Raw genomic sequence first — 22657 nt, 5'->3', positions numbered from 1 at the left:
ATAGGGTTTAGGTTGACCAAATTACTTTGTAAAGCATGTGAAAATTTTCACAGTCTGGAGCTATGTCACAAGGGCAACCAGGTGTAGATGCAGCCTAAAGAATCCCACTGGTGTTAGCAGTCTAGGGAGCCCTGGTGTAGTCAAGGCTCCGGCACTGGGGCATGGATTCACTCCCACTTCATCTCAATGTGCGGAAAAGCAAACCTATGGAAAATGGGGGTGGGGAGAGGTTCAGGTGCGCTGGACCCGCGCCGCCCGCACACACCAGGCTGTGGCCAGACTCAGCTGGGGAAACCATGGGAACAGGTGGTCGCCTCGCGGCTTTCGGGAAGGGGCGTGTCGACGGGCGGGGCAGCAGCTGCTCTGGCTCTCGCTCCCCAACTCGCTTTAGCGTCGGCAGCAGCTCCCAGTCGCCAGACTCCAGCGAAGGTGGCTCTGATTGGCTGACTCTGGCCCTCCCGTTAGTAAACTTACTTCTGATTGGTGCGGGACTCCGCCGGCCAATGGGGGTAGAGCTTTTTGCCCGGTGTCAATATGGCAGCGCTCTGCGCATAGTAGGGAAGCGGTCGGGATGGAGTAAACTCCCAGGGATTGACCGGGCAGAGCGGGACGGGCGGCGCCTAGGGGGAGCCGAGCAGGCGGAAAACGGGGAGGTGCCGCGTTCCGGGAGGGGGATGAGGTGACGGGCGCCATGGCGAGCGAGGGAGGCAGGAAACAGTTCTGGAAGCGGAGCGGCTCGAAGGTGCCAGGGAGGTGAGAGGGGCGCGGTGCGGGTGCGCGTGTGTGTGAAAGGGGTTGGCGTGACGGGGGGCGGCCGGCTCCGGGCGGGGTCAGAGTGCTGGAAGGCGGCGGGGTCACTTGTCAGCATGGGGTGTATGTTAGGGACAGAATTATCCCGTCACCTGGTGCTGAGGGCGGTGCTGCTCCCCGTCCCCGCTGCCTGGGGGCCGAAGGGGGGGCTCGTATCCGGCGCTGCAGCACAGAGGGAGGGAGACCAACGCTTGTTTTGCAGCAGTTCTATGAAGAACAGCCGTGAAACTGACTAACCTCTGGAAGTTGCGCTTTGCTACTGTATGGGCAGCTGTAGAGCGTTGTGCTGCTTGGGTTGAGTGCTGTAGAGTAAACAAAAGTAACTGATTTCCATGCTCCCCACCATACCTTGAAGTACCTGAGTGAGGTAATATCATTTATTGGACCCATTTCTGTTGGTGAGAGAGAGAGACACTTTCCAGCTTACATGGTGCATGTCTTCAGGAAATGTCACAGTTAAATATAAGGTTAAACAGATTGTTTAGCATAAGTGCTTAAGACACATTTCAAGGCATGTAGTGTTGTAGCCATGTCCATCCCTTTCCTTTATGATCTTGGTAAGTTTCCCAGACCTGAAGAAAAGAGATATCTAATTCTGAAAGCTTGTCTCTCTCCAAGGGAAGTTGGCCCAATAAGAGCTGTTACCTCACTCACATATTTAAAGGGACCATTCAAAGTAAGATAATCAAATGCCCTGATTTTATAGGGACAATCCCAATATTCGAGGCTTTGTCTTATATAGGTGCCTGTCCCCAGTTTTTTACACTTGCTATCTGGTCACCATAATTCGAAGTGATTGGTCACCATAATTCAAAGTGAAGTGGCCTGTTAACACCTATCCAGTTATGGGGGCGTGAGAGAGGGTACCTTGTAGGGGGGTGTTAGTGAGTTATAGATTGTTATGTTAGGGATGACTTGTTACAAGTGTCCCTATTCAGTGCTTGATTTTTAGTGTCTAGTAAAGATATGAATTTAAGATGAGCCTGGGAGCCTAAATTTGTGTCTTTGGTAGACACTAAAAATCATGGACTGAACACTGACCTTGGATTTATGGCTTGTTACAACAATATGTGACTCCCTAACAACTCCCCTAGCTACCGTCTCCCTTTCTTTCCCCTCTATAACTGGAGGTGTGTTAATGGGCTACTTGACCTTGAATGGTTCCTTGAAATATGTGTTAACTAATGCTAAATACAAGGTCCAACAAATTGTTTAGCTGTGCCACTCTGAGTATCTTTCCCAGACCTGAAGAAGAGTTCTGCATACACTCGAAAGTTTGTCTCTCATCAACAGAAATTAGTCCAATAAAAGTCATTACTTCACTCACCTTGTGTCTCTGGACAGATTCTTGGCAATTTCAGTTCAATTGGGTGGTAGCCACAGCAAGGGGTTCTTTGCTCATGGCTGGAACATGAGCCATTGTATCTTTTTGTCCTTGTCTGTAACTTACTTTCCTTGTTGTTGAACTAACAATTGGAGTTTTTATGTGCCAAACTATTTGGTTACTTGAGCAGCAACTATTGCTAATTTCAGTAGGTTTCAGTTAGAAGTCTTTGAGTGTGTCAGTGAAGTAGGGGATAGAAGAGAACTAGTTGACATGATTTATGACACTGTATGCAGTAATTCGTAGATTATAGAGACAGCAGGGACTATTGTGATCATCTCGTCTGATCGTCTGAATATGATAGGCCTTAGGACTTCCCTGAATTAGTTTCTGTTTGAACTAGAGCATAACTTTTTGGAAAAAACATCAAGTAAAATGTCTTAGAGAAGTCTAAGGGCTGATCTACCCTAGAAAGGTAGGTCCACCCACCTGTATCGCTGAGGGGGTGTGGAAAAATTCATGTCCCAGATAGAGGTAGTGAAGATGACTAAGGTTAAGATTCTGCCATGGGTATTTTTAATAAAAAGTCGGGGACAGGTCACAGGCAATAAACAAAAATGCATGGAAGCCGCAACCAGTCACTGACTTTTACTAAAAATAACTTCAGGAAGGGGAGACAAACAGATGCTGGGGCTTGGCTGACAGCTGCCCAGAGGGGGTGCCTCAACCCCAGCCACTACTGTGGCTGGCCACTAGTCAACTGTTGGGCAGGCTCCGGGGCTGGCTGCCTGTCCTGCTCCAGAAGTCCTGTTGGTCCCAGAAAGTCACCGAATCTGTGACTTCTGTGACTAAATGGTTAGTTAAAAATGATCTAAGCCCCAGCGTAGACACCATTAGGTTGACAGAATTCTTCCGTCGACCAAGCTACTGCCTTTCGGTGAGGTGGATTTACTACAGCAATGGAAGAACCCCTTTTGTCACTGAAGTGTCTACACAGCTGCACCACTGTAGTGCATTAGTGTAGACACAGCCTCTGTATATTACATCAACACTAAATTTATTACCTTTGTCAACCAAACTTGTAATCTCATCAGGAAAGATATGAGGTTGGTTTGATAAGATCTTATTTTCCATAAAACCCTGTTGATTGGCATTAATTATGTTCCTTCTTTAATTCAGGGTGGATTGATTTGAATCAGTCATTTAAATCACCAATTTTAATCATGGTTTAAATCAGCAAGCATTAAATCATTGACTTTAATTGTGTTTTGCATTTGTACTTTTTAGTTGCTTTCCTAAATAAAGGTGGACTCTCATTGGATGATAACCACTAAAACATGATGATTTTCAGCTAAATATAGCCTCTACTAAATTGGTGCTGCTTTTTCCTAGCCAGGAGGAAACACTATAGCTATACACATTTACTTAGGCAATAATGTAGATTTATTTACATTTATTCAGGTTCTTAATTTTCATTTTCTCTTACATTAGAATATAGTGATGCATTTTTTTTACTAGAACAATTTTTTACTAGCGGTTTGTGTCTATTTGGATCAGAATTCAAATTCAAATAAAATGCACAAAATCAGCTTTAAAAAAATAGAAAAACCTACCTTAAATGTGCTGAATAGATGAGAAAAAAGTTTATCAAAACATGTTTTCCATTTAAAACCAATTGACTTACTAAACAAGGAAGTATTAACTGTAGTTAATGAACTGTACTTCAAGATTTTAGATGTCATCCCCTCACACTTAGATTTTATTCATAGGTTGGAAGGGGATAACAAGATTTCCTGCTCTTTCAGCTCCCAGTTGGTTTCTTAACTTTTAATTGAACTAGTCATTGAACTGAACTAGTTCAGGGAATATTTTCTTCATTTCATATTATTCTACACTTGCAGAAGAGGCTACTGCTGTCAAAATCTGGTTTAGTACTTCAGCAAATTCTGGTTCCAGGTGCTTAGCCAGTGACTTCCATATATTCCGTGGATTGATTTTCTTTAAAATTTGGTTGCAAACATGTACTGTTTAATATTTTTGTATTTAATTTAAATGATTTTAATAGATTACAGTAAATTTAAGCCTTAACAGAGGTTGTAAATTTCAAATTTAATTTTAAACGGGTCTTTAAAAAAGAAACAAACCTGAATTTAATGTAAATTAAAAACATTGATTTTTTTTTTAATCATTGATTTTTATCCACCCTGTTTTGCCGGGACTTGATAACAGGCTAACAATCCTAGACTTACCAGGTCATTCTAAACTTTTTAAATATTGACACAACCTTAGCCTTCTTCTAGTACTTTTTGGAATGTTCCTAGTGTTCCAAAACTTATTAGAAATAAACATTAGTGGTCCATAAAGCTCTTCAGCCAGTTATTTTAAAACTCTGGATTCAGTTGCAAACTTTTCTGTTTAGCAGTTGTGCAAGTGCTACTGGACTACAGTATCCAGTTCTGGGTGTCCATAATGAAAGAAGAGTGTTGTCATATTGGAGAAGATTCAGAGAAGAGCCACGAATATGATTAAAGGATTAGACAGCATGCCTTATTATAGTGATAGACTCCAGGAGCTCAATCTGTTTAACAAAGAGAAGGTTAAGGGATTACACTCTATAAGTAGCTATATGGAGAACCAAAATTTAATAAGGGGTCCTTCAGTCTTCAGCCCTTCAGATAAAGTATCCAGTGGCTGAAGTTGAAGTTAGACAAATAGAGACTACAGATAAGGCACAATATATTTAACTGAGTATAGTTACCATTGGAACAACTTACCAGGGATGTAGTGAATTTTCCATCACTGGAAATCTTTAAATGCAGATTGGATGTTTTCTGAAAGATAGGCTGTAGTTGAAACAGGAATTAATTCAGAGAAATTATATGGCATGTCAGTAGGCTTGGCAAGGCGGTCAATTAACTGGACCAATAATGTCAATTGACTGATTATTGTTTGGCTGTGGTGAAATATTGTCAAATATTCCAGCAAAAATGCCTGATGTAGGTGGCAGCTAACATTTCTGATTTCATCATGGTGCCATTTTTTCTTTTTTTTTAATGCAACTTCATTTAATTGTGTTCTGCATTTTTCTGAGTTAAAATATCTGTTAAAATACTTTTTTTTTTTTTTTTTTTTTGTAAATTAGGCGTAAGTATGTATCTAAATGTATATGAGACCATAAAGCTTTACTCTTTTTTGTTACTGCTCTAATAAACTAATGCTTTCAAATATTTGACCAATATTTGATTGGTCAGTTAACTAATTATTTTTAAACTGATCAGGTACCCAACCATAGGCCTGTATTATTCAGGAGTTCAGATTAGATGATCACAGGGGTCTCCTCTGGCCTTACCAATGATTCTGATTTTAAAATGTCCAATTGCTTTAGCTTTGGTTTAACCTTCTCCTGAGTTACTATTAGAGTAGTTCTAAAGTATTTCTTTTTCATCATAATCATCATATGTTAATACATCATCTCTCTCTTGCCTAATACAAAACAGGAAATATTTATTGAATGCTTTAACCCCTTGTGCATTGTTATTGATAAACCTAAAACTTCCATCTAATAATGAAACAATACTATTGGCTGGATACCTTTTCTTCTTAACATACCAAACAAATTCCTTGTTGGCCTTCCTCTGGTGAATGTTGATTCCTCGTGTCCTTTTGCTTCCATTATCAGTTTCCTGTTATTCCTAGTTTCTAACTTATATTAGTTGCTACCAGCTTCCACCTTCTTTCGTTTGTTATATATTATTTTTTATAACTGCTTTCACTTCCCTATAAACCAGATTGGTTTTTTTTACCAATGTAGCCTTTTCTCTTGGTTTTGTGATTTTGAGCACCTAGTAAAATATTTTTAGACAGTTTTCAATTATCATTCACATTTTTCTGTTTAAACTTTTTCTCTCAGCTAATATAGCTTATAATTGTTTTCAGCTTTGTCACCACATTTCAAAAAAGACACTGTCGAATTAGAGGGACCCAAAGAAAGGTGATGAAAATGATTATGGGCATGGAAAAACTCTCATATGAGGAGAGATTGAGAAGACTAGAATTGTTTACCTTAGAAAGGAGGTGAATCAGAGGTGATGTGATAAAAACACAAAATCAAGAATGTTATAGAGAAGGCATAATGGGAGCTTCTGTTCTCCGTGCATCATAGCACAAGAACAAGGGGGCAATCAATGAAATTGAAAGGCATTTAATTAAAAATCGAATAAAGGAAATACATATTCATGCAATTCATACTTTGACTGTGGAACTCATTACCACAGAACATTATTGAGGCTGAATATTTTGCAAGATTTAAAGCGGGTTTGTCACTGGATAACAAGAACATCTATAGTTATAAAAGTTAATGCTAAAAAAGAGTATTGGCAGGTATATAAAACCTCATGCTTCAAGAGTTAAGCCAATCTCTAAATCTGGGATCTTCATTTGGTGCGAATTATCCCACATTTACCTACTGTGTGTTTTTCTTGTATCTTCTGAAGTATCAGGTACTGATCACCGTTGGAGATGGAATGCAAGACAAGATAGTTTGGTCTGATCCAGTATCCAGCAATTCCTGTGTTCCAAATTGATCTGTGGACTATTGGGAGTATGTGGAGCTCTTGGTGCACAGATCTAGCCTTTAACTAATATTGCTTGTCCTTACAAGCAATTAACATAACTGTCACAAGACTATTACATACTTAAAAGGGAATTACTTAATTAAAAGGAGAGATGGTCCATCTGTGTGGGGATGAGAAGGAAAGTCATCCGTAGTATTAAAAAACTTGAAAACCCATGTCTTGTTTTGGCAGGTAAATAAGCGAATCCTGAACAATTCTTTCTTCACCAGCTGTGTCCACAAACAGGGTATTTTTTTAAATTGCTCAAAGAGCACCATGATCATTCAGATTGGAGATTGACTTCACTTGTATATGCTCTTATTCATTCTAGGTGGTGCATATTGCCGTCATACTGTTTGTCCTTTAACACATGAAGACTCAATATAATGCTATACTAACATTACCAGTAATTGTTAGAGTACACACTACCCTTCACTGAACCCACTGACTGTTTACCACTATTGTACTCTGTTTTTTCTTGAAGATAAATCCTCAGGGTCCTTCTCTTCTTCTTCCTTTATTTTATGCTGTTTTTCAGTTCTTAGGTGTTTGAAGTCTGTCAGCACTATTTTTTGATAGTCCACAGTACTTTATTGAATGATGTCAAGCTCTCCATTTCAGGACTAAAGAGAAGGCCCACAGCTGCTGTGAATTTGTCACTGCTCCATTGACTTCAATACAGCCATGACAATATATATCAACAGAGGATCTGCCCCCTAAATATGCTGCGTTCCTGGCTCTTATCGGCCTTGGAATTGAGTCTGTGATTGAAAACCCACAGCATATAAATAGTAGGATGCGGCCAGTTAATTCCACTGGGCTGGGCTGCATGTGTCCCTTTTCAGTTTTCATGTCTGGGTGTTCAATCTACTGTCTGGGTCTAGACCTTGACAATGTCTCTGGCTCTTGACCAGGCAATGTCTCTGGCTGTTGACAAGGATATCAGCAGACAATGAACAAAATCATTGGTTTAGAAGTGATAAACAGGTATAGAGGTTGTTGGTTTCCGGGAGAAAAATGAATGGAGTAGAAGTGCTGCCAATCATACTGCTTTTCTTTTAAAAGCAAGAAAATGAATAACTAAGGGCATTACAAATTTTTCACTGCACAAATGTTATTAACAATGTATTTCTACCTGATTCTTAACACCGACTAAAATAAATATTAATTGTAATGAACTTTTTGAACATTAGCACCAAGGGAGAAGTGGGGCGCAACAATTCTTCTTCCCCTTCCCCTCTTAGATGGAGGAGTAACAATACTTCTTGTCCAACACTAATAACAACACTTCTTGCCCGGTGACTAATAATGCGTTATTTTTGTCTATCACGGGTACAAGCCTTGTTTCAGTGGTGCACAACTGTTGTATGAAGGACTTGTGGCTGGAGAGCTGGACACTGTCTCTGGGTTTTAAGTTGTTGGTTTTGAAAACTAGGGTGGAAACCAGTGAAAAGTGCAGAGTATAGGAGTGATGTAGTTGTTATAATATTGTAGCACCTAAGAGTGGTAATCATGGCGCAGGACCCCATTGTGCTCGTAGTTGACAAAAATACAGTCCCTGCCCCAAAGTGTTTATGACAACAAACAAACAGATACAGACAGATCAGGAATTATTTCTTTGCAATGAGTAAGTATTAGTTATCATAGTAGGCAGTGGTCTGTGTCCACCAGCAGCCTAACCATTGTCAGGTTTTTGTAGGCCCGTTTTGAACCAAGATAATGAGTTAGTTTTGCAGATTTTCTGAGGATCTTCTCCCAAGCATGAAGCAAAGTATGGGAGAAAGCATGAAGGTGACGGAAGTGGGTGATGGAAGCTGATGTTATAGGCAGTTGGAGGCAGGAGTGAGAGATGACAGGCAGGGTGGGGACAAGTTATGACCACCATGAAAATGAAGACAAGTAGCTTGTGTTTGATGTGATCGAGAAGAAGAGGCTGCCAGTGAAGGGATGCAAATAGTGGTGATATGGTCAATGTGAAAAGCCAGGAAAATGATCTTTGCAGCAGCATACTGAATTGCTATCAGTGGGAAATATTGCGTTTGTCAAGACCAGAGAAAAGGCTATTGTAGTACCTGAGATGCTGGACGATGAAAGCCTGGACAACAGTTTTCCAGTTGTGTGGCTGGATAGGAAAGGCTGCATCATAGAGATGTTCTGTCCTGCTGAGAATGCAAGATGCTCTACTCTGCAAAAACTGGAGCATCTGCATTACTTGAACCTTCAGCCCCTGATCCAGTGGATTATAGAAATCTACTCTGAAGGAATTAATTGCATGAATTATGGTGACCAGATTCTTGGTTGATAGAACGGGTGAATATAGCAAGCAGAAGGTAGAAAAGGACATGTCTCACTACTGACACTACCTGAGCATTGAAGAACAGTGACTGGTTAAGCAAGACTTGGAGTCCACACAGTTCTTGATGAATGAAGGGAAGATGCCTTTGATGGGAAGGGATCTCAATGTTCTGACTAGGTATTAGAGGTGTTTCCTCCTACCAGTCAGCATTACTTCAATCTGACTTGGGTTTAGTTTGAGCTAGCTGTGGATCCAGGTGTTGCTCTCTTATAGCTTTCAATACAGCTTTTTGTGTCTCTAATAGGGTTTGAGACAGCTGTGTGTCATTGACATATTGTTGAAAGCAGGCCACATAGCATCTCCAAATGAACTCGTGTAGATATAGAAGAGGAGGAGGAACAGGGTCGATATCCATGAGTTTCTGAAGTTTTTTGGGGAAATATAGCAGTTGCCCATCACCACTCTCTTGGGTCCTGCTTTAGAAAAATGATTGTAGCTCCCAACTTGCAGGCTCCTAGCATGGACCAGCTGTGGGTTTTTAATTGCAGCGTAGACATAGAGAGTGGAGCTACAGGATAGCTTATGATGTGACGCTTTTATCCTGGTTTGGGGCAATTGCAGATTGACTGAAATGACATTGGAAGTGAGATCATGGCTAGCTGTAACGTGGCACCCAATGCTGTGCTCTTTCTTTTTCAAAAGCAAACTTTTTAAAATGCTATGGCAAAACAAAAAACCAACAGAATTTTATGTTGACTATCTCTCAATCCACTTCATTAATTACTACAATACATGTAATATGTTAGATGAGCTATCGTTTGGTGAGCGCTGTAGTGCTAAGGCCTTGATTATACTAGCACTTATGTCGGCAAAACTTCTGTCATTCAGGGGTGTAAAAACACAAACACATTATACCGATGAGAGAGAGCTCTCCTGTTGACATAATAAAACCAATTCAATGAGTGGTGATAGTGATGTTTGGCGGGAAAGCATCTCTCGCCAACATAGCGCTGTCCACACACCCGCTTATGCTGGGAAAACTTACGTTGTTCAGTGGTGTGGTTCTTCTCTCCCCCCCCTCTCCCCCGCCGAGCGACAAAATATTTTCCAAACTAAGTGCTAGTGTAGATGAGACCTTAGGCACATGGGGAGATTTACAGACTTAATACTGATTAAATCTAAACCAGATCCTTAAAACAGTTGTTTAACGTTCCAAATTATGGAGGAATCCATGGAGTTTGTAGGAAAGTTTGAAAATGCTTAGAGATAGTTAAATTATCACAACAGTCAGATCTAATCAGATAGCAACCAATGCCACAAGGAAATGACCCATGTCAGTAGAAATATGGATGATTAACTTCTTTTACAATGAATTCTTCTAGGCATCTTTGTAAGTTTTAATGAGAGGTGAGTGAAAAATGTGGTTAATTGGAAAAGGAAGTGGTTCAGAAGCAACATGCACTCTTAGTGTTTTAAAAAAAAATCTTTTAATTTTTGCGTTCTCATTTTCATTCTTAATTTAATAAATTAGGTCTCAACAGTGTGCTGAGTGCTCAGACAAAATCCCTGACTTGAGGAGCGTATTACATTTTAATGGAAATCCTCATGGAAACAGTGTTCCCTCTTCATGGTATACTGTGACTTCTGCTCACTATTTATAATGATATATTTGGCAACAGCTATTTTTATATGTGCTTCTTTGAGACAGAAAGTTGCTGAAATATTTTTCTTCTCTAATTTCCCTTTATTAGTGACTAGTTACTCAAGACTGACTAACTTAGTTTTATAGTGTTTTTTAAAAATCGCTTGTCAAATTTGTGATCACTTCTTTTTTTAATCTCTAGTATCCAACATGTATATGGAGCTCAGCATCCTCCTTTTGATCCATTGTTGCATGGAACGTAAGTTAACAAAATATTAAAAAGTACTAGATAACTCTGACCATCTCTGGCCTCTCACCACTTTCTCCTCTTCCTTAGTTTGTCCAAAATGTTACTGTTAGTCACCTTCCTTTTCCATCTCTAATCACATCATTCTCTTCGCTTCCCCATTCCAACTTCTGCTGTTACATTGACTTCCTGATTCTTACTGCCTCAAATACACTAAACTGCTTTTAGATGACTTGCCTGACTTAAACTGCAAACTCTTTTGGGCATCTTGTTTAAATGTCTTAATTTGTTTGCAAAATGCCTTGTATGTTTACCATTTTATATAAATAATGTTTAGGAATGACAATTTAAAAATGTTTGTAGTTAAGCTTGCTAAAATGACGTTAGTTTAGTCTCTTGTTTTAGGCTGTATTTCTTAATTTGTACAGAATTGTATAGCTGGTTAAAAATATTGAGGCTTTTTTCGCCTTCCTTTTGGCATGTTGTAGTGTAGCCATTGCCAGACTTTACAGTCTGATCAGGAATGTCAATTCCTGTGTTCATAAATCAAAATTACAGCTTGCAAATCAGTGTCTAAATTTTTTGTATCAGGTATTTCTTAATTGGCTGTAATAGTTAGTGATGTATACTGTGCTTGCTTAGCTTGTGACAACTGCACAGATGTTTGCATATTTAGCTTTGCTTGCTTAGAGCACAATAAGAAGTTATTAGTGTTTATTCCTTTTTAACTTGTTCTTTTTATTCATGACAAATCATGTATGTCCATTTTACTTATTGGGTTGTGCATGTGCCTGATGAGACTTACAATAATGTCTTACTAAATAACATGTTTTTATATTTTTATAATTTTATTAATAAGCGTGGAGAAAAATATACAGAGGGACAAATGAGTTTAACAAAGTTTTCTTTAAATGGGAGATACGCTACACAAAAAATATTTTATTTCCGTTTCTTCCGTGTCCATCCAAAGCTCACAGCCTATCACATTATTTTAAAACAGACACATTTAACAGACACATTTAACACAATCTAAAAATTATCATACTATAACTATATCATATATCAGAAACTGAGCCATGATCCAGCACAAGTCATTGTCTTAGTTCAATTACAAGGTTTTCTTGAGGGTGGTGAGGGGTCTCCAATTTACCCTGATTGGCAGGGGATTACAAAACCACCGTGTGTGTGTGTGTGTGTGTGTGTGTGTGGAGGGGGGGCGAAGGAGGGGAGAGTGTTGGGTGGTGGAATAACAGAAACAATGGAGGGAAAAGGTATAGGTGTGTTGGCTGTTGGAGTTTTGAGCAATAACCAGTGCTTAAAGACTAATAGAAATAATCAAACAGAGGAAGGGGAGAGAGAGAGAACTTCGCTATTAGGTATCTTTGATCTATTGGGTACCTAGAATTTATGGAAATAAGTACATTAGAAATAGCTAGATAGGACTGTCTGGGTGTTGAGGAAAGTGTTGTTTCTTGAGCTGGCTCTCCATGACTGGCCAGGAACCAGCTCCTCTGACTGGCAGTGTGGTTGTTCCTATCCACTCCTTTGACCCTCCCCTTAGTGATGTCATGTGGACTGTCTGCCTTCTCTCCCATTTTGGAGAGGCAAGCTGGTGAGAGTAGATGCCACTGTGGAGCGTGTAAAAAGCCTTCTAAGAACCATGGTGTCAGGTAGCTGGGAGAAGGAGCCACTACTTGAACTGCTTACAAGATATAACTTACCCTAACTTTACATTTACATATATCTACACTGCAGAGTGAAGTTGACTTACTTAAAGTCTACTTTCAGCTGCTGATTTTTAGAAGTCACTGGAGCGTGTACACGCCACGCTCTTTGCGCCGGGCTTGTGCGTCCACATTCACCACACTTATGTCGACATTCAAAGCAGTGCACTATGGGTTGCTATCCCCCAGTGCAACTAGCCACGGTGGCTTTTGGGATGAGTTTCATGGTCCCATGATGCAACGCTCCTTCCCTTTCCCTTCTTCCCCCAAACAAACAGGAAACCGATTTTCACGCCGTTTGTTTATGCCATGTGCTCGCCATTGATGCGGAGACATGGAGCCAGCTCAACTCTGCACTGTTATTGTGATCGTCACAAATAAATTCCGGCTTATCATTGAGTATTTTTGAAGTACAGCAAGAAGCCAAAGCACAGGCAACAGCGATGCCACCGAGGCTGTCCTGCTACAAGCCATCAAGCGGAACAATTTCCGATTGCTGCAGGCCATAACGCATCATCTGCAGTCCGTGGAGCACCAGTTCTGGTCCCGGGAAACAAGCACAGACTGGTGGGACTGCATCGTTATGCAGCTGTGGGATGGTGACCAGTGGCTGCAAAACTTTCTTATGCGAAAGGCCACTTTCCTTGAACTTTGCTCAGAACTGGCCCCGTCCTTGAAGCACGTGAATACTCGCTTGAGACAAGCTCTGACAGTGGAGAAGAGTCGCCATCGCTCTGTGGAAGCTGGCAACCCCCGACTGTTACCTTTTGGTTGGGAATCAATTCGGAGTCGGTAAATCTACAATGGGCGCTGCTGTGATTCAAGTGTGCAGGGCCATCAGTAGACTTCTGCTACGAAGAATAGTGACTTTGGGAAATGTGCAGGACATAGTGGAGGGGTTTGCCGTGATGGGGTTTCCAAACTCCGGGGGGGCCATTGATGGGATGCACATCCTTATCTTAGCACCTGCCCACCTAGCAACCAGTACATAAACCACAAGGGGTACTTTTCCATGGTCTTGCAGGCCCTTGTGGATCACAGGGGTTGTTTCACCGACATCTATGTAGGGTGGTCTGGAAAGGTGCATGACGTGAGTGTATTTCGGAATTCAGGGCTGTTCTCTAACATGCAGGCTGGCACTTTCTTCCCTGACCAAAAAATTCACATTGGGGGTGTGGAAATGCCAATGGTGATCCTGGGGGATCCTACTTACCCGTTGCTCCCTTGGCTAATGAAGCCGTACACTGAGCACCTTGACAGTGACAAGGAGTGTTTTAATAACAGGTTAAGCACTTGCAGAATGGTTGTTGAATGTGTGTTTGGGTGTTTAAAGGCCAGATGGAGGAGTCTGCTCACTAAGCTTGTCATGAGTGAAAAGAATCTCCCATCAGTAATATCTGCATGCTGTGTTCTTCATAATGCGTGTGAAGCAAAGGGGGAGAGGTTCCCCCAGGATTGGGCTGTAGAGGCAGAAAGACTGGCCGCCAATTATGAGCATCCAGATGCCAGCAATATGTTGAGCTAACCGTGGAGCGCTTTGCATTAGGGAAGCATTGAAAACCAGGTTCTGCAATGAGATGCAGGAGTGATTTCTGTTCCTGTATGTTATTTACCTTTGATCAACATCCCCCCTTACCATCAGTATCAGTACCCTCCAAATCCCTCCCAAACAAGGTATGAATTAATAAAGAAATGTGTTGAAATGATGCAAACTTTTATTTATGAACATTCAAATCGTGGGGGCGGAGGGTGGTGTTCATTCCCAGTCTCAAGGGGTAGCATGGTTTCTTGCAGGCCAGGTGTCAGTGGGGCCGCTGCTGCTTTCTGCTCGCCTCCACCGGGGTGGAGTGAATCACGTACTGCAGCCTGGCCATTCTCCTCCGAGACCTCTTGGGAGTGGGGGAGGGGCAGGGCAGCAAAGCCATAGGCGAAGGAGCGTTATGGAGGGACTGCAGCGGGACTCTGTCCGGCCTCCGCTCCTCCTGAAGCTCCACAAGCCACTAGAGCATGTCTGCCTGGTCGCACATGATTCACAGCATCTCCTGCATGGTACTGCAATCATGTTCCTGCATTGTTCTGCGAGTCTCCTTGTCCATGTCCATATTCTGGGACAAGTTCAGCCGCCACGCTCTGAGCTCTGTCTTTGCGGCCGCGGAGGTGTTCATGAGCTCGCCAAACGTTGTCTCTTGATTTTTTTTTTCTTTTTTTTTTTCTTTTTCTAATCTGCGATAGTCCTTCCGCAGCATTTCTAGAGGTTGGGCCAAGGCCGAGGTGTCTAAAGAACGAAAAGAAATGCACAGGGTTGCCATTGTTAGCAGACGCAGGAAAATGAAACAACTGCAACAATGTATAAAATACTTCCCTTGCAGTGCCCAAGGCAAACCCAGACGGTCATTCCATTTTTTACACCCCAGAAGGGTCGGCTCGCTATGCTGTTACAGAGATGGTAAGCCAGGGGTACTTTACTGTGCTATAGAGAGGATTAATGATCTTTAAAAAACTCATTTCAAATGCCCTGTATTAGAGGGGTGCCTGGGCAACATGGTTTAATTTGTATGACTGTTTTGTCACGAGGCAGCCACAGGATCTGAGGACAGTGTGGGGGAGTTAACAGTCTCTTCTGAAACCAAATCAAAATAATTAAAGTGACTTGGTAGAGCACTATAATGGGGAATACAGAGGTACAGGGTATCTGCGCCAGAGGGGTAGCCGTGTTAGTCTGTATACAGCAAAAATGAGAGTCCTGTAGCACCTTAAAAACTAACATATTTCTGCAGGCATAAGCTTTCATGGGCTGCAACCCACTTCGTCAGATGCATTAAGTGGAAATCACAGATAGGAAGTATGTGTGTGTGTGTGTGTGTGTGTGTGTGTGTGTGTGTGTGTATATATATGTATATATACACACATACATAAGAAACAAAACAATGGGAAGGGCAAGTGCTAACAAAGTCAATTCAGTTAGAGTAGATGAGGCCTATTCACAACCGTTGATTAGAGGGTGAGAAAGTGTGAACAGTGACAATTACTTCTTGTAATGAGATAACCATTCCAAGTCCCTGTTCAGACCCAGTGTGACTGTGTCAAGTTTGCATATGAGTTCCAGCTCTGCAGTTTCTCACTGAAGTCTGTTTTTGAAGTTTTTTGTAGAAGTATGGCAACTTTCAAGTCAGCTACAGAGTGTCCTAGGAGATTGAAGTGCTCTCCTACTGGCTTATGGATGTTACCATTTTTTATGTTTGATTTGTGTCCATTTATTCCTTTGCGTAGTGACAGTCCGGTTTGACCAATGTACATGGCAGAGGGGCATTGCTGGCACATGATGGCATATATTACATTTGTAGATGTGCAGGTGAATGAGCTCCTTCTGGTGTGGCTGTTGCGTTTAGGACCTGTGATGGTGTCACTAGAGTCGATGTGCGGGCAGAGTTGGCAACTGGGTTTGTTGCAGGGATAGGTTCCTGGGTTGGTGTTCATGTTGTATGGTGTACGGTTGCTAGTGAGTATTTGCTTCAGGTTGGGAGGCTGTCTGTAAGCAAGGACAGGGAAGACTTGCTGCACGCAACGGGGCACCGGCCTGGCCTTTACGCCACTATGCTGTGTTCTGCCATGATGCCAGCTCCCTTGATTGCAGTATGGCGTGGCAAAGTATCCTACCGGGGAGGAAAGAACAAGGCTGCCCTCTCCTGAAACCTTGTGCAAAGGATAACAGATTACCTACATGAAAGTTTCCTTGAGATATCAGCTGATGATTTTCGGAGCATATCTCTGCACAAAAATAATCTGTTCCGGGGGTAACCCCCCCAGTAAAGTCGGCTAAACGCCTGAAATCCCCTTCCCGGCTCCCCTCCCCCCTTTAAAAGGACAGAACTGCTAAGAAGAAAAAGCTCACCAGATGTACCTTCCCCGGGATCATTAGTGCTGTCCTGTGTGCTGCTGGACTGCTCTGGGGTCAGGAATAGATCCTGACTGTCTGGGAGAACTGACACCACGCTCTTCTGCACCCTGCTCTTCTCAGTCTTCTCTTCCTCCTCATCCACAGAGTCCTTGTCATTGTGCATGGAATTGCATGCAGCTCCTCGTAGAAGCAGCATGTTTTTGGCGAGGATCCAGAATGGTTGTTAGCTTCCCTGGCTTTCTGATATGCCTGCCACAGATCCTTGATCTTCACGCGGCACTGCTGCGCATCCCTGTTGTGTCCCTTCTCCGGCATGTCCTGGGACATCTTTCTGTAAATGTCCAAATTCCTTTTGCTGGTTCTGAGCTGAGCCATAACAGACTCCTCGCCCCGCAGACTGATGAGATCTAAGACCTCTGGTTGACTCCATGCTGGAGTGCGTTTGGGCCTTGCAGTAGCCATGAGGAGTCCAGCGACAAAGCTCTCTCCACGCTGGTTGCACAGGAAATGAAAATTCAAATTTTTCCGAGGCATGAGAGGAGGGGCCATTTCTGGGTAATGTGACCACGTAATAGCAGAGTGCGAATGTCCAGAGCAGTCACAACAGGGCATTGTGGGATACCTCCCCGAGGCCATTAATGTCAAATTACGTTACACTCTGTCTACACTGACGCAAAATCGACCCAATAAAATTGAATTAGGCACTACGCCACTTGCGGAGGTGGTTTTATTATGTTGACTTTTACCGCGGTTTAAGTCGATGGAACTGCCGTAAAAGTGTAAACGCAGGCTTTTGGAGATCGACATAAGTGACATTACGTCAACTTCCGTCGCCAGTGTAGACCAGGCCTTAGTAAAGGGTTTGACTAGCATGTGATCTTACACTTCTATGTTTTTCATTAGTACCTTATGTGTTCTGTCATAGAACTGGCAATAGTACTTTGAGATATTTCATGATCCTTCTTTATAAATTCATAAACTGTAAGGTCAGAAGGGACCAGTATGATCATTTAGTCTGACCTCCTGCGCAACGCAGGCCACAGAACTTCACCCACCCACTCCTGTAAAAGACCCCTAATCTAAGACTATTGAAGTCCTCAAATAATGATTTAAAGACTTCAAGGTACAGAGAATCCACCAACAAGTGACCTGTACCCCGTGCCCAAGGTGAAAAACTCCCAGGGCCTATGCCAATCTGCCCTGGGGGAAAATTCCTTCTCGACCCCAAATATGGTGATCAGTTAAACCTGAACATGTGGGCAAGACAAGATATTTCATGATCCTTCTTTATGCTACTCTGCTGTGTAATGCTACAGCTGGCTATAAGGTGTTCCTAGAATAGTTCAGATTTCAGGCACACAAGACCGTTTTCTATGTAGTCTGTAGAAAATAAGGTTGGTCTGAGAGTTAACTTTTTTTTTTTTTAAACCTGGTAGTCATAGTGGTGACTCAAATCAAATTAGTAGAATAGTTTCATTACTATTAAAGAGGAACTATCTTGATTAGGATGTGATGTAGAAATGGACTAGATGACAGGGCAGGAGATAACCTCCCATATTATCTAAGAATTGTTGATTGACTTTTTTTTAACCTCTTTTCCATTATATATTCTTGTCTCAGGTAATAGAGTATTTGGATAAAATAGTACTCCTGAAATTGGAGTTTTGCTAATCTGTTTGACTAGATCTATGGCCATGATAAAATGGAAAAATTTCCTTGCCAAGTCTAACAGCACCAAAACTCTTAGTGTATTTGATCTAATTTAAAATGTTCTAGTTCTTTTGAATTAAAAGCATTGAAAATATTTTTTCAACCTCATTGCAAGTACTAAGACTTATTACACAATTGGACATTAGCTGGCTTTTAGTTTAAAAATAAAATTCTCATTTTTAATTGAAAAAAGGAACGTTCCAGATTGTAACTGAAAACAGTATTCATTTTATATTTTTGGGCATGGACTTGCTAGGAGTGCCAAGTATTGTAAACTGCATATGGACACCTATGACTGCTTCACCAGCAAAGGCACAGATGTATTGATAGTCTTAATTGCTTTTGTGGAAAGAATCTTCCCCCTCCCCCAGGTTTCTGTAGGTTTTTTTACGTTCTGTTAAATGTTGGAATATAACAGAATGTAGTATGATTGATCGATTACATTGTTAGTCAAAGAGGGGAAAAAACCCACTTGTTTTTTCTGCTTTCTTAAAAGTACTACTTGTCTATTACTGACAAGCTAGTGGGCATATTAATTGGTTGAGTTATAATGTAATTGCTTTTGCATTTAATTCTGATTAATCTAAGAATTTAAATTAAAATTTTATAATTAGATCCATAGTCTGATCAGATGTCCCAATACATGCAGCTATGCAGTGAACTTCAAGGTCAATGACGAGGTTACAAGGAGATTAGATTCTCCATAGGTGGTAATAGTACTGTTGTCTTTCTAATTTGGCATTGATATTGCCATTTTCCCAGCTCTGTTCACTACATGAAAGCATTAATAAGGAGAATGTATAAAAGCTGAAGCATACTGTGTCAAATTCATATCCATCTGAGGCAGATTCCTTATCCCTACACAAGTTTCTGTCACTTCATTCTCCGAAGTCCAAGTAACTAAGCCTTATAGTGGGGCCTACTGGCCAGCAGACTTGTAGACTAAAGTGTGCAATGCTGAACAGCTCTCCTGGAAAATTGTATACTCTTAGCTCCTCTCATAAACAAGGGAGCTCTTGCTCAGTGCTTCTGATCATCAAAGCTGTGGCAAGATAGCATAGGGTGGGGAGCAGAGAGAGAGGGAGATGCTGTTTCTCAAACAGACAAGCTTTAAATCATTTAAGGCTTAATAGCTCAAAATTGTTACCTTTTAATTTACACTTAAATAAATACACAGCCATGGCAGATCATAGAGCACTGGCTTCACTTATTTCCACCAAGAAATTACGCTTAAGAAACAGTCTGCTATGTATTCACTGCACTAATGAGAGTTTCTGGGTTGATTTAAGATGTAGGCCATATAGGGCACAATATGGTAATCTAGTCTGAGGGTGACTGATAAGGCATGGATTATATTTAGCAAGTTCTGCATTGGTCAGAAATTCTTTCAGTATCATTAGTAGACAAATAAAAAAAACCCCAAATTAATACACTATATCTGTATGACTAACGGCAGCTGGGGAATCCAATAATTAAAATGCATGGTAGATGTGTCCTTATCTGACGGGGAAGATACCTGTACCATGTCCTTGGGTTGCTTCCTCCAATTCATTCGTTTCTCTCAGGTTTATCTGGATTGACCTTCAGCTAGATGGTGCTCCTCCGTGCCTCAGTCTCCCTGAGATGTTGGACTACACGTTTAACAGCTCTGATTGGGTCAAGTGAGAGAGAGCGAGCTGGATATTATCAGTATACTGAAAGCATTGCAACCCATGCCTTCTAGTTTAGCTTTTCTAGTAGCTCCAGGAGAGGAGATCAGATGGAACTTTGCAACTTCACGTGATGTCTTGTCACAACCTCATCTATAATCTTGACCAACTATGGAAGGCTGGATACTGGATGATAGTTAGCTACATTATAAGCTTCGAGCATTGGTTTCTGGAGCAGAGACTACACAAAAGCTTAAGCTGGTAAACCACTCTCTCTAATGGATGTGTTGACAGCCTCCATCAGTACTGGATGCAGTGTTTCCCTACTAGTCATCACCAGTCAGGAGGGACACACATTGGAATAATAGACTGTGGAATGAAATACTTCTGATGCTTCTCATTCTCCGTGAGCTTTGGTGGCCTGAGATCAACCAGAGAAAATAGTATTTGTCTCTTCCAGAATTCAATCCACAACCTCAGTAGCAATCAGGTTGGCCCAAATTCATCTGATATTTATTCACAAAATAATAAAATTTTCTCAGAATGGCTACACGTTGAAAAAAAGTTTAGTCAAATGGCTGCGTCTAGAAACTTCACTTTCCTTATTCTCTCTCTGTCACTTTCTCAGACGTAAAAGAATCCAAAACTGAGAAGGATTAGGTCAGTAATTCTTAAGTTAGGAATATTAAAACTGAGCAGTTTATACATGCTATTTGGTTTGGATCCTTCTTTTAAGAGCACCTCACTTTATAGGCCTATAATCATGTCCTCCAGTACAAGGATTTAACAAGTTCAATAAGATCAATGGCTTCAGTCTTAGCTTCTGTTTTAACAGGAAGAGACATCTGCAAGATACAGTATAACATTAAGGCTGAGAAATAAAGTGCTCAAGAGGCAAAGGAAGAAAATGTCTGTGAATCATATGAAAGGGAAACTTCATTTTTTTTTTTTTTTTTTAAATCTTTAACTTTTCCTCTCTGCAAGTCTTGATCCCATGATACCCATCATGTATTTGTTTCTTATTTATACTGTTCTAATTCAGTTTTGAACCACAGTGTAAGCAAAAATACGTTGAAGTTATATTGGGACAAAAGTCTTGTTGACCTTCAGACAGGAAAAAAGTTGGGTAAAATAGCTAACACAGTAGAGAGAAAAATGGGTTGGGGGGAAGAAAGGCAAATAGTGCCATTGAACTTAAACTGATGGAAGTTAAGTATTAACAGTGCACTCTGTTGTAGCATGTTCACTTAAGATGTCAGTACTAAATCATCTTCTTTTCTCCTTAAATTTTTACATTTTTTGGTTTTGGTTTATTTCCTCAGGATAGGGGTTGACAAGAAGCACCTTCAAGTTAAATTATAATTTTGGGGGGAAATTGTTGTGAGGGAAATCTTAATTTCCTAACCCTTGTATACATCATTTCTAATCTCTAATGCCGCATTTATGCTATTTTCTCATGTAATGTTAAACTGAATCCAATTTTAATGTTTCCTAATCTCTTTGCCACTTTTGCTTATCAATTCTTTTAGTATTTAAGCAAGGATGTTGTCTTTGATCCTCTCAGTCTTTGACCCTAATAGAAAAATGTAATATTTATTGTGAACAGAGTTGTGGGCGTGTTATCCAGGATATTAGATAGACATGGTGGCTGAGGTAATATCTTTTATTGGACCAACTTCTGTTGGTGAGAGAGATAAGCTTGTGTGTCTCTCTCTCTCTCTCTCTCTCTCTCTCCTTCTTTCTCTCTCACCAACAGATGTTGGTCCAATAAAAGATATTATCTCACCACCGTGTCTCTCTAATGTTGGAAATAGGAAGATTGACTAACACAAGAAGGGAACAAATATTCAATAAAAGGAATACAGAAAGCTGCTGGCAGAGTACCCTGATTTATGTTCATACTGAGTGGTTTTTTTTTTTTCATTCTCGTGTTTCTCTAAGTACAAGAAATGCTTTTGATTTTCATCAATCTTCTGGGGCATATTTTGTACTTGTGAAGAATGCCACTGTGCAGATTAGCTGTGTCCTGTTTTTTCTGTACAATTTCTCCATTCAGAGAAGATCTGTTGCTTCATTCATCTGCTCTTACTTTTTATTCCTCCTGTGAATCCCAACTTTTTCTGTTGTGGAGACCGTTACAGTTGTCACAACTATTGTAATATCACTGTTCAAGTGGGCAATAAATAGCAGGAGTGGATGAATTTCTATGAAATAATTATCCCTGTGCTTTTACTAGTAGTAATGTTCTGTCTCATAATAGAGATACTTAAGCAGAATTATTTCTTGATAGAAATTGTAGTTTTACACGAGCATTTGAGTATTAGTGGTATTGTAGCTCTTTTAAAACAGCCATGTCACACATGCTTATTTCATGAACCAGGACCCCATTTTGCTAGGTGCTGTAGAAATGCAAAATATAAAGATGGTCACTTCCCCACAGAGCTCGTCTAAGACGAGACAATAGATTGGATACTGCCTGATAGAAAATACAAAGAACTGAGTATTTTTCAGAATGATAGGCAGTGATACCAGTGCATCAGTGGCCTAACCATTGTCAGTTTTTTGTAGACTCATGGTAAATGAGTGTTTTAAATAGGATAATGAGGTGGCTTTGGCAATGTTTATAAGGAGCTCCTTCTATGTCTGAGAGGCAGCATGGGAGAAAGCATGAAGGTGGTTGCTGGAAAATTTAATAAGTGGAGGCTGGAATCATTGGCTGATAAGAGGAAGGAGTCGACATTTTG

General features: G+C 41.0%; 1 protein-coding gene across 7 annotated transcripts in view; it reads left to right on the top strand.

The window, feature by feature from the left end:
* Positions 1-512: 512 nt before the first annotated feature.
* The window catches only part of TBC1D22A (TBC1 domain family member 22A), a 422295-nt gene continuing 400150 nt past the window's right edge, over positions 513-22657 (top strand). For 6 of the 7 annotated variants that reach the window (XM_067564390.1, XM_067564386.1, XM_067564389.1 and 3 more), the window contains exons 1-2: positions 513-753; positions 10888-10944. In XM_067564390.1, the coding sequence (XP_067420491.1) occupies positions 692-753; positions 10888-10944 (119 nt within the window). In that variant the 5' untranslated portion in view covers positions 513-691. The remainder of the gene's footprint in view (positions 754-10887; positions 10945-22657) is intronic. The other variant, XM_067564388.1, reaches the window with a different exon arrangement.

Source organism: Emydura macquarii, unplaced genomic scaffold (assembly GCF_026122565.2).
Source record: "Emydura macquarii macquarii isolate MOO-44397 ecotype Brisbane River unplaced genomic scaffold, CSIRO-AGI_Emac_v2 contig_2636, whole genome shotgun sequence".
Classification (NCBI taxonomy): domain Eukaryota; kingdom Metazoa; phylum Chordata; order Testudines; family Chelidae; genus Emydura; species Emydura macquarii.
The sequence above is the reverse complement of the archived record's forward strand: the minus strand, read 5'-3'. Positions and strand labels throughout refer to the sequence as shown.